The sequence below is a fragment of the Molossus molossus genome, unplaced genomic scaffold (genome assembly GCF_014108415.1).
Source record: "Molossus molossus isolate mMolMol1 unplaced genomic scaffold, mMolMol1.p scaffold_m16_p_12, whole genome shotgun sequence".
NCBI lineage: Eukaryota > Metazoa > Chordata > Mammalia > Chiroptera > Molossidae > Molossus > Molossus molossus.
This window is the reverse complement of record NW_023425347.1, coordinates 59,442,023-59,454,181: the sequence shown is the minus strand read 5'-3', so window position 1 is coordinate 59,454,181 and position 12,159 is coordinate 59,442,023. Positions and strand designations below refer to the sequence as shown.

The 12,159-nt window shown below is 46.1% G+C and overlaps 1 protein-coding gene across 2 annotated transcripts in view; it reads left to right on the top strand.

The window, feature by feature from the left end:
• The window catches only part of FGGY (FGGY carbohydrate kinase domain containing), a 380,948-nt gene extending 378,646 nt beyond the window's left edge, over window positions 1-2,302 (top strand). For both annotated transcript variants that reach the window (XM_036257128.1, XM_036257129.1), the window contains exon 16: window positions 2,080-2,302. In XM_036257128.1, the coding sequence (XP_036113021.1) occupies window positions 2,080-2,161 (82 nt within the window). In that variant the 3' untranslated portion in view covers window positions 2,162-2,302. The remainder of the gene's footprint in view (window positions 1-2,079) is intronic.
• The last annotated feature ends 9,857 nt before the right edge of the window (window positions 2,303-12,159 follow it).

Below are 12,159 nucleotides of genomic sequence, written 5' to 3'. Positions count from 1 at the left end.
AGCTTTTCGTGTGTTAAAAAGGAAAAACATTTGTCTCTTGGTGTTATCCTAGAACATAGAAAATATGTAAGAACATTCGTTCACATTCCTTAGCGCTTAACAGCTCATGGAGTGTATCATGTTCATTTTCTTGTGTAAAACCGAATGTACCCTCTTCGGGCAGGGAGACTGAGGCCCAGTTATAAAGAGTTGTCCACGGTCACCCAGGTTTCTCTGCCTGCAGAGCTGATGAGTCTCCCACCGCACAAAGAACGAGGCCAACAAAGTTGCTGCGAGGCCGTCAGTATTGAAACTGGAAATCTTCAAGTGAATGAGACGGTTACTGAGCCAAGCTCCCTTCTAGCGGTTTTGAGGTTCCCAGGTTAGGAGTCCATCTCAGAGTGAAAGTGTCGCTGCTTAGCTGAATTAAACAGTCATAGAGTACCATTAACAGGAGAAAACTGCCATCCCTGAAATCATTCTATAATAAAATTGGACACTCACAGAGCGGGTTTTAGTAGAATCCACATATAGCTAGATTAATGATAAAATTGCAGTACTAATTTTTTTTTAAACCTCACCAGAGAGTATTTTTCCATTGATTTTCAGATAGAGTTGGGGCGGGAAGGGGGGGCATGGATGTGACAGAGACACATCGGTTGGTTGACTCTCACACCACCCTGACCAGGGCTGGGGGCCCAACTGCAACCGAGTTACGTGCCCCTGACCAGAATCAAACCTGAGACTCTTTGGTCCACGGGCTGATGCTCTAACTGCTGGGCCAAACCGGCCAGGGCTGGACTATTAATTAATTAATTTATTATTTATTTCTATGATACGTGTCCCTAGTGGAAATCGAACCCAGGACTCTCTGGTCCGCAGGCCGACGCTCAACTGCTGAGCCAAACTGGCCAGGGCGGAGTATTAAGTTTTTAAAAGTAGTTACCATAACTAGCTCTGATACCACTTACTGTGAGCCAGGCTGAATTCTAAGTGCTTTTCATAGATCACTTCATGTAATTCATACTACACCTCTTCAGGTACACCCTATAATTACTCTCATTTACACCTGGGGAAATTTAGGCAACAACAGATTAAGTAACATATCCAAGGTCACACAGCTAGTAATGAACAAGCTGCTATTCAAATCCAGGCTTCAGAGTCCAGCTCTTAAAACTGCTTGGCCCGGCACAGCTCTCCAGTGACCATAATGCCTAAGGCAGAAATGCTTGAGGGGAGGGGACTCCGACTAACCTGTTCGGCATGTTTACAAGTAGAAATTCCAGGGCTCTTCTTACAGTATCTCTCCCCCAAGTCACAGGCTTGCACCACAGCTTCCTCCTGAAGACTTCCGTGCAGAGCACCCAGGCCCACCAGGCCGTGCTACCCTGGCTTCACCAGCCCTCACCCAGTCAGCTCCACCCAACGGGAGGAGGACAGAGTTTGCATCTTCGAGTATACTATCCTAGCGCCCTCCCTTTCAGGATTGGGCTGTTCTGCCGTCTGACTCACGGCCAGCACCACGTTCAGACAGGTCTCCGCCAGGGGCACAGGGAGGGCAGGGTCCACTGCGGCATGCCTGGCAGGCCGGGCACGGTGGCAGGAAAGGCATTAGTCACGTTTTCCCGGGGCTCCCCTCCCAGATAAAGCAGTCTGCAGAGGAAATGTAGGTGCGGAATCCAAAAATGTGATTAAAATGTTCCGTCTCGTCCCTGGTAAGGCTGTGGGTTTAAACCGGTTGTCAAACCTGGGACCCGTCATGTACGAAATCCTGACTGAAGCTGGGAATGTGAACATGTCCCATGTTGATCCCGGGACTTTCTGTACACTGTAGAGGAAGCTTGCCAGGCAGACAGACCTGAGTGTGAATTCCAGCCCTGCCGATTTTTATTTATATGACTTTAGATGTGACTCTCTAAGCAAATGTCTGTACTTCTCAGATGGAGATGACACTCCGTGTGGGTTAGAGAGAATAATATCCATTGCTGGAAGCATTTTTAAAAATGGGGGGCGGGGTCTGCAAACCCATGACCGATATAGTCCCGTTCTACATGGACCGTCTGTCTGAAACCATTCAGCGTATCCATTCGTCTCCCGCAGATACTACGACAAGAAATACCAAGTGTTCCTGAAGCTGGTGGAACACCAGAAGGAGTATGCGGCCATCATGCAAGGGGACTGAACGGAGCTTGCCGGGGCCAGCGCCACGAGGCCGCGGGCATGGCATCAGGGACCTCTGTCACTGCAGCTAGTGTTCAGGACCCTTTAGGTGTCACTTCATACTTCTGTATTCTCTTTTAATAAAGAAAACCACGATGTGCAATCAAACCAGAGGCTTCCATTTCAAAATACCACCGTTGTTTACCTGGAGGTTGGCACAGGCACCATGATGGAGACAGACGTTTCCCAGGGAGTCAGAGGCTCTCCTGTGGGACTGGACCCTGGGGATCATCCAGTCCAGGGGGAACGTGTGTTTGTTCATTGATTCAATGTCAGCCTTTAGATGAAAGACTTAACATTGCTTTAGGTAGAACATCTAATGTGTATTCTATATAGGTAGCGAAAAGCTGTTGTTAACTTTTTGGAAATAATTTAAAATTTTCAGAAAAATTGCAAGTATAGGAATTATACAAGAAATTCCCAAGCACCTAATTTTTAAGTTTTAACATTTACCTCATTTGCTTTATCATTTTTTAAGTTCTCTCCACATACTTATACACATGTACTTATGTGTATAAATGTTTACATATACATATGTGTGCATAGACATATATGTCTATACACACAAATTATTTATGAGTCGTTTGAGAATAAATAACTTTCAGTATATTTCACTCCTTTGTTTGTTTATCCTCACCTGAGGATATTTTCCTATTGATTTTTAAATACAATGGAAGCAGGGGGGAGAGAGAGAGAGAGGGAGAGAGAGACAGAGAGAGAGAGGGAGAGAGAGAGAGAGAGACCTCAATGTGAGAGAGACACAATTGGTTGCTTCCAGCATGGCTCCGACCGGGGCGGGGAATCAAACCTGCAACCCACGTACATGACCTTGACTGGGAATTGAACCCAAGACCCATTGGTCCATAGGCCAACACTCTAACTGCTGAGCCAAACTGGCCAGGGCAAGATTTCACTTTTATATAGCACTTCTATTTAATCTGCCATTCATATTCTGGTTTTGTCAATAGCTCGGTAATGTGCTTTATAGCATTTTCCCTCTCCTTCACAGGATCTAGTCCAGAATCAGATATTGAATTGCAGAACTGTCATCTTGCAATCATCATATTAAACATAGGTGTAGGCAGGAATTGTCCGTGGATCCCGGAGGGAATGCTGATGCGTAACAGGGTGTGTGCATTTTCTTCAAATGTCTCCTCGCAGCTTTTTTATTAGTTACAAGAGGAAAAAGAAGGTTAACTGTACAAGGAAGGCATAGGACAACGTCTCGATTGGGCGATCAAACTTAACTGCCCCTGGGCTGATGGACGTCCCACGCCCAGATGTGGTGCCTGGGAAGGACTCAGCATCATTCTGGCTAGGCACGCACAGCCGAACCGCATCCTGAAGACACGTCAGACGTCCCAACACGGGCAGCATTCTGTGTTTTTAATGGACAATATTCTTCAGCAATGTCTATGTCATAAAGACAAAGAAAGGCTTTGAAAAATTTCCACATTCAAGGAAACTAAAGAAACAGGATGGCTAAAAGCTTTTGATGTGGACAAGTGTTTGAAAAAAAAAAAAATAGTTGCTTTAGCTGATACCATAATATACACATCATACCACTTCGGACCCAGGAGTACATGCTAATGTTGATCCTAGAGCTGTGCAGCTCAGAAGAGTTTGGGTAGAGATACGTGGTACTTCAGGAACACAGGTCAGCAGGTAGAAAAGGAAAAGCCAATACAACTCAGTCAACAAAAATCTTTCGGAATACTGATTCTGTGCCAGGCATGGAGGTGGCACTGGGGTTTGGGGTGACCAAGACAAGGTCCCTGGCTAATGAGAGATGGAGACCAGCGAATCAGTGACAGCTAATGGCGAGAGCAGCCCCGTAAGAGAAGAAACCCGCCGCCATGGCGCACGTCGAGCCGTCAGAAAAGGAGGCAGCGGTGAAGGGACAGGGGGATGGAAAGCAGTATGGCCTCATGGCTGTGAGCCCTGGCTTGGCTTTCTGGACCTGGCTTCTCCTCTTCCTAGCCGTGTTGCTTGGAGAAAGACCCCTAATCTCCCCAAGCCTCAGTTTCCTCATTTTGAAAATGAAGATATTAATAGTACATACTTTACATAGCCATAGTGAGGATTAAATGAGACAATTCCTGTAAAGCACGTAGGTCAATTGTCTGGACCATGCTGATCTTTTTGTAGGGCCTGACATCTGGAAGATGCCCAGAATAACCACAATCAGAATCATCCCTGAGTAGGATGAGCACAGCCAGTTGCAAAGACCAGCTCTACAGCAGCATTCAGCAGTGTGCAGAGGGTAGGAAGGTCGTGGGCTGGCACGGCCCAGGGAGGATGAGTGTGGGTATCCATCCAATCGAGCTGCAAGAAGCCCAGTTCATCACCTCGACCTCAGCCGGAGCTCGGGCTGGGGATAAGCAGGACTGGGGGTAGGATGAGCACCTCAGAAGTCAGGTATAGCAGGATCTAGGCAAGAGGTCAGAACGGTCAGGCAGGCCTCAGCTCTAATGCTGGCCGCAGTGACTCAGAACCTGGGGCGGGCCTGGGCCCGCTCGTGCAAAGCTGTGCCGAATGCAGTGGCTGTGCAGGGCCAAGGACACAGAGGTGCGACCGTGAATCATCGCCGACCGTTTCCCAAGTCCTTCCGACAGCGCTGAGAGGTAGGCAGCCTTCGCTTCGCATCCCAGTTGAGAAAGCGGAGCTTCAGAAAAGATCAACAACTTGCCCAGTATCACTCAGGTGGTGGCAGAGACAGGATTGAAATCCAGATCTGTCTGGGTTCAAAGCCTTGGGCGTCGCCCCCTTGTGTCAGCTGGAGAGGAGTTGCGCCACCAACCACCCTTTCGTTATAGTGCTCACACTGTGGGTGAGCAGCCCTGGGTGCTGGGCATTTTCTCTGGACGATTCATATCCAAACAAAACCCGACTTAGGGTTCCCACATACAGATCAGGCAAGAAACATGGGAACCCGAGGAATCCTCTGGCATCTCAACAATGAGGAGCAGCCTGGAGGAAGGGCTGAAAGACCTCAGGCCAGATGCTAAACCTCTGGCCCTCAGTCTCCGCCCCCCGTGGGGTGATCCTGCTACCTACCCCGGGGCTGGTGGTGAGGAATCGGGAAGGCACTGTGTGCACAGCCCCGCACAGTGCCTTGCCGAGAGCAGGCTCTGCACACACACTATTTCTACAGGGCTCCTTTGAGCCACCTGCCTCGAGGGCTAATCCCTGGGAAAGTGAGTCTGGTGCCAAAGCCAGTGTTTTAGGAAAATGTAAACCTCTCTGTGCATTTCTCTAACCATGTGCAGCTCGATAATAAAAACTTTAATGACTTCACCACTCACCTAGCGGCCCTGGGAAAGGAGGCGTTAGTGCATGAGCACGCGTCAAGTGTAAGTATATTTAGCTTTTATGGGTAAGAATTCCAGTGCGGCCGGAGTGGTCTGTGGGGTTTTTGTTTTGTTTGTTGCCTACTGAAAGCTTTCCTTTCAAGTTGAAGCCAGCCTTGCTCAGCCAATCATTTCGCCAAGGAACACGTTAGGGTTTTTCGTCTGGGTCAGAAATACTTCCCATATGTGAAGAGCACAAACACGACTTTCCAAAGAGCCTAAGAGAACAAAAGGTGGGGGAGAGAATAGGGGAGAAAGACAAGGGTGACCGAATGGAGTGCCATGCTGCACAGCGGCCGTGGACTACAGGACCCAAAGCCAGAGTGTGCTGGGCTCCAAAGGAAACATCTGGAAGGGACCCCCCCCCCCTCATGGGGATACCCAGGCTTGAGTTGGTTCTTTATATGCAGAACAGCCCACGTTGTTGCCAGTTGCACTGAGAAGTGAGGGGTGGAGGAGTACAAGTTCCGAGGGGAGCTGTAAAAGTAGGACATCCCTGGAAATGTCGAGCTTGGGGACGGTACCACGTCAGCAGGTGAGGGCGGCAAGCTGGACCATTGAGATCTTAATGTTGAGGTGGTGCGCTGTCTCTGACTGGCCTGAAGATAGTCATGTTATTCGGGTTTATGTATTTATCCTCTGCACCTAAACAGCTCCTGGCTGGTGCTAGGTGCAGCTCCTGGGTGCTCCATAAATAAATACACAAACACACGACATTTTTCTGCACAAAGACTAGTAGAACTAAAAGTATCTCCAAATATCTGATGTGCATTAATGTACCTTAATTTAAGAAACATATAAAATGTTTAAAATGTGACATGGTCATCAAGGGTTAAAAAGTTGTCTTATACCTAATGACTTGTTTTTAGTTTTTCTACTGCATGCATACGTGCACACACACACACACACAAATGCATAAATGCACACCTCATTTTGGGTTGTAGCTCAAGCTCAGAAACGTTTTGTGAAGTTTCAGTGTTATTACAGACCATTTCCTGTGTGGTCTCTTGTGGGACACCGATGGCTTTTCAGTCCAGAAATACCCATTGTTCACCAGGGCTGCGGTGCATATGCTCTCAGAATTCAAGGGCATAGTTACAAATAATTACCATCAAAGGATTTTCAATGAAGGACATTGTCGCTAAACAAGACACTAATGACTGAGCGGAGCCGTGTAATGTAATTATACTCCAGACAGGCCTTCTGATGAAGTACAGAAGAATCTGCACTTCTCCAGAGACGCACTTAACTGCTCCTGACAGTAATAGTCCAGGGTCGTGAATAGAAACAGCTTTTTTTTTTCTTTTCCGATTTCTAGAGGGAGAGCTTAAACAGAAAAAGTACGTTTTTAAACAGGATGTTTCTCCTAGTACTTCTGAATATTTGACAATTACATAAAATTTGTAAAACAAAAGTAACTTAAATAAAAACAAAGAAGACTGCTAATAAATCCAGGTTTCTCAATTTATCACTGACTCACCCATTAATCTTATGGTTCATTTCCATCTGCACAGAAAATCATTTAAAATTACATACCAGAATGAATGTTTCTAAAGACCTAATTTTTATTTGCTTAAGTCATGCCTGAAGTCTTGATTAGAAATGTTTCCTTATTAAAATCTAGGTGAGCCTGGCTCCTTGCTGTATAATTTTAATACATACAAAATGGAAAATGTTTTATTTATTAATCTCTGGTATTTAGGCCAAGTCAATAATGATGCCTTCCATTTGAATATTCCTTTACAGTTTCCATAGTGATTGCACATACATTATCTCTGCTGCTGCTCATGATAAACTAATGAGGTTGGTCTGACAAAGGTTGGGATCCCCTTTTATAAACACATAAACCACGGGCTCAGAGAGTTTAAGTAATTGTCCCACAGCCCAGTAGCTGGAATATGGAGGCAGGACCACTCTGCAGCTTCTGCCCAAATAAATTCAATTAGCTTATTTTTGTAACAGAGGATGATTCAGTAATTTGCTAATTGCTCTCGCCTCCTGGTTCCCCTCTTTGGCAGATGCATGCATATCTGGGAGGCTCCTTCTGATGCTCGTTGGTTGACCAGGGTACTGTGTTATTTCTGTTGGCAAGCAGAGGCAAGGTGAGAAAGCAGGAGCCCCTGGGCCCTGCCTTCAGATCACAGCATGTGAATTCGTGCGAGCTAGTTCACGTGCGGGTCTCTTTCTTCCCTGGGAAGTGGGAGGAGAGAAGAGCTGCCTCACAGCGGATGTGAGAAAGACATAGGATGATGTCTCAAAGTGCCTGGCCCAGTGCCCGATACGTACCAATCTCAACCACTCCATTTCTACATTATAGAATCTCTAGAAGCATTGCTTCTGGTCACATTGGACAACTTTATATCCCGTGTCTCTAGGTGAAACTTCTAGGTCCCATCAGTGACAACCAACTGCTACTGGGCTCTTACTCTTTAAAGAGCGCTGGAACCGTTCCTGTGGATGCCCCACGGGGCCGGCATCTGGTTGAGGAGAGAGGGGACATATGTACAGAGAGGTTTACCAACCCTGGAAAACTCGTGCTAGGTGCCCCGTGTGATGATCAACCACGTGAAGGTTAGCTACCTGCACTCAGTTGATGGGTGCTGCAGGAGGCCCAGGGACACAGTAACCTAGACTCCTCCAGAAAGGACGAAGCTGAAACCCGTCTGCCCTGCCTCTCTCAGCACTGCGGGACTACAGGAACCGGAGGTCTTTGCCTGAAGGTTGGCTTTGCTCCATTCCTGAGGTTAAGCCAGGCCATACACACCCAGCTCAGACCCCCCGCCAGCGGGTCTGGAATTTCTCTTACTGTCATTAGCCCCTAGGCCCCTGAAACCTGACCAAATCTCAGACTTCTCGCCTACAATTCCAACATAGTTGTTCAACCTGGCATGACCCCTGAAAGTGCACAGTTATCCTTATGCCAGGCAGAGAGGAAGGAGCCCACTCACACGGTTCACTGCGTGCTTGCTAAGCCGTCCGTCCAAGTCCACGCCTTGCGCTACATTCCCCGCTCCCTGTAATCCTCCTGAGCTCAGGCCTTGTTTACTTATTCTCGGAGTACTTACGCCTCACACTCCCTTCAAATTTGACTTTTGAAACTGTCTCTCTGGGCAGGACCTTGGCTGTCCTTCAGCCACAGGTGGGTTAAAGTCTCCTTCTTGCTACTCAGACTTACAAATCATCTCTCCCATCCCACCTGGCCCCAGAAAGCCCTACCTCAAGGTAAACTGTGTGAAAGGCTTATCTACCTGCATTGGGCACATAGCAGCTGGAGGTAAGTGTTGATTTGTCTTCCGGTTTGTCTCCTAGGGCCAGAGTTCTGTCTTGAATTTTAGGCTGCGTGGATGGAACCCTGATACTTATCTAGTGCTAACCGGCTCTCTCCCCCAGGGACAAATCCAGTTCTCTATCACCCTGCAGCCACCTGGGCTGTGCTGCTGCCCAGACAGACCTCCCAGGGAGAATCCAAGGCAGTCAAGCATACACTCTGGCTAGAAACTTCTGTTGCTATGCCAACCACTGATGTAAGATAACCATGAAGATATTCTCCGAGAGAGCGTTCTGTTCCTGGGCCCCTTGTGGTTGAGTGGGCTCTTGTGACCAGTTCTATCTAAGGAACTGTGAGAAATGATGGGTGTTATTTCTGGACCAAGCCTTTGCTCATCAGTGCACAAATCCCCCGAGCTTTTTCTCCTACAAACTACTAGCAGTGTTCCATACGGGGATTCTCCTTCAGCCCGGGGTTCCAGAGTGAAGGTGACTCTGAGCAGAGCTCCAACCAACCCGCAACGAACGTGTTGATTGAGACATAAACCTTTGTTGCGGAGAAAACCAAGGTGTTAAGGTTGCCTCTTACCTCCGCCTAGCCTTGCCTATCCCTATTGGTAGAATTTATAACTGCCATATCTCATACTATCAGGGCCACACTGATCCATATGGAGCTAAGTTTGCCATGATCACAACAGCATGTTCAGTCTTGCCTGGGGTAAGACGTAACGAAATGCCCTGGGTCCTATCCCTGAATAACCCATCATGCTTTCTTTCCCCACTCGAGTGTGTCGAGCACTTAATCTCCCAAGAGTCAGAAGGACACTCTTACTCCATTCCCGAGTCTTCCAAGAGATTATCAGTTGGGATGGTGTTTAGCTGCAAGTGATAACCTGTTTGACAGTGGCTTATATAATAAGATAGTTATGTCCCTATTAAGAAATACAGAGACAAGCAGTCAACAAGTTGACTTGTGGATTCAACAATTCCATCAAAGAGCCAAGCCCTTTTCACCTGGCCTCAGCCAGCTGGCTTCTGACCTCAGGTTTGTTACTTTCTGATTGCAAGATGCTGCCACCTTTAACGGCATTGTTTTTCGGGAAACAGTATCCAAAGCATAGTAAGACTTCTCTCTTTGCCATCCCCCCTTTTCTTTTGTCAAGGAAGAGCCTCCCAGCAGATGTCTCCTTAGGTCTCATTGGCAAGATTCTGCATCGCAGCCTGCTATGTGGGGTTGTCAAGATTGGCTTAGAAAACCCCTGGTGCCCCGGGACCCAGGCACAGTGCTGTTCCAACAAAATCGTCGTTCTGTTAGGAAGGGGAGGAGGGAAGAGCTTTGTGTAGACAGGCAACAGCGTTTTCCAGAATAATAATAAGGTTTTACTTAGGAAAAAGAGAGTGACAGTCAACTAAGTTTGGCTAACATTGTTAGACGGGCTTCATTATTATAGAATAGCTTAGAATAGTCTTAATATGCTGGGTGCATTGTGAAGCTCCTACAGAGATAAGTTGTGAAGCATCTCTAAGACTTGACTTATCAGAGAAGTTCTTACCCAGAGCGTTTTCTTGCGTTCGGATGGAACCACCACAGCTACTTGGACCCTAACTAACCAAGAGTTTGTAAGGTTTTGATCTGAGTTGTATGAATGTTTCATAGTATCTGTAAATAGGAAGTTTATTTAGCAAATTAATGATGACTCAATGAAATCTGGTTGTTTTACCCAATAACAGAAACAAAATGCTATTCATTACTATCTCAATTTACCATATTCACTACTTTACTGTATAAAATATTTTCTTACAAATGAATGCAAATTATCCATGTCTAAACTAGACATGAAAAATAGGCCCAAAGAAGACCTTTATTTAGAAATACATTATAAAAAGTATTTCAATTAAATTGACTTGTCCTTTCAGTTAAATTAAATTGGAGCTTCGGAAGCACCACAGATCTAGCATTGGGATAGCAGGTGTCAAATCCTACCTAACAATACAATCCTACATTTCCTTGCGATATTTCCAATTTAGCATTTCCATCTTTTTGAACTTTGAAGTCATCCTCTTCGCTGTTATATATGCCAGTTAGAACACAGCCCGGGCACACGCAGCAGACTGAGGCCATCCACTCTCCCTTCCCTCCCTGTGCACACTCCCACCCTAAACCACACACACACACACACACACACACTCCGGCTAAAAGAGTAGAAAGCTCTTTCCTTGAGACCAAGCAAATACCAAAATGAAATGAATCTCACATGAGCTTTTTTGTGACGCATGGTCACAAATACTACATTTCATGTGCTGCATTAGGGTGGAGCTGACATAAATTCCAATATTACATAGAAAATTTTAATACCATCCTTTTGACAATATGCTTGTAAGATTTGGGGCCAAGGGTGGGGAACCTTTTCTCTGCCAAGGGTCATTTGGATATTTACAACATCATTCGAGGGCCATACAGAATTATCAGCCTAAAAATGAGCCTGCTGTATTTGGTCAGGCGAATTTGGTGAGCCGTGTGTTTTTAGCTGGTGTTGATTTCGAGGGCCTATGTGGCCCGAGGGCCGGACGTTCACCACCCCTGCGTGTTCAATGGTTTTAAAAGAAGTTTTGGCGCGTACTAGAAGATAAAAGCGCGTTCCAATGAAAAAGGATTTGAAGAAACCATACAGTTGAATTATGTTAACAGCAAACGTGTTTATTTTTGTGTGCAAATGTGTACTTTCCTTTTAACATCTACGTAGTGATTTTTAAAGTATAATTTGCCAAACATATGGCTTAGCTTTCCCACACAGGTGTTATGGAGCGCCGGAGAACGTACTGTGCTTCTCTGTGTCCAGCCATATGCTCAGGCCTGTTCTTCCTCCAGCAAACACTTCTAGGCTTCCTGCTGTTTATATCGGGAACATGCATTTGGCCTTGATATCATCTGCTCTTTTTAGGACCGGGACTTATCAGGAAACTTCTGGGAGCGTATGAAGTCTGCAGGAAATAAATACAATGTTGACTTGGTTATAACGGTGATTGGGCTGGTAAGGAAGTGGTTAAAAACTTGTATGACTATAAATGTAGGATGAGATAACAATGTGTCACCCTTTCAAACCTGTTCGTACCTCTCCCAACCACCCCTCTACATTTGTATAAAAACTCAGTGTTTGAAAAAGTATTGTTTCTCATACTCTAATCACAATTCTCATTTTCAAGAATGGCATTCCATGGGCCAATAAGAATAAATAATAGTAGCTTGCATTGGATAAATGCTGTCAAAGGCTTTGGGGTCATATTGAAATCACAGTAGAGCCATCACACCGTCCAACGTCGGATCGGCGGTTCCTCTAACCTG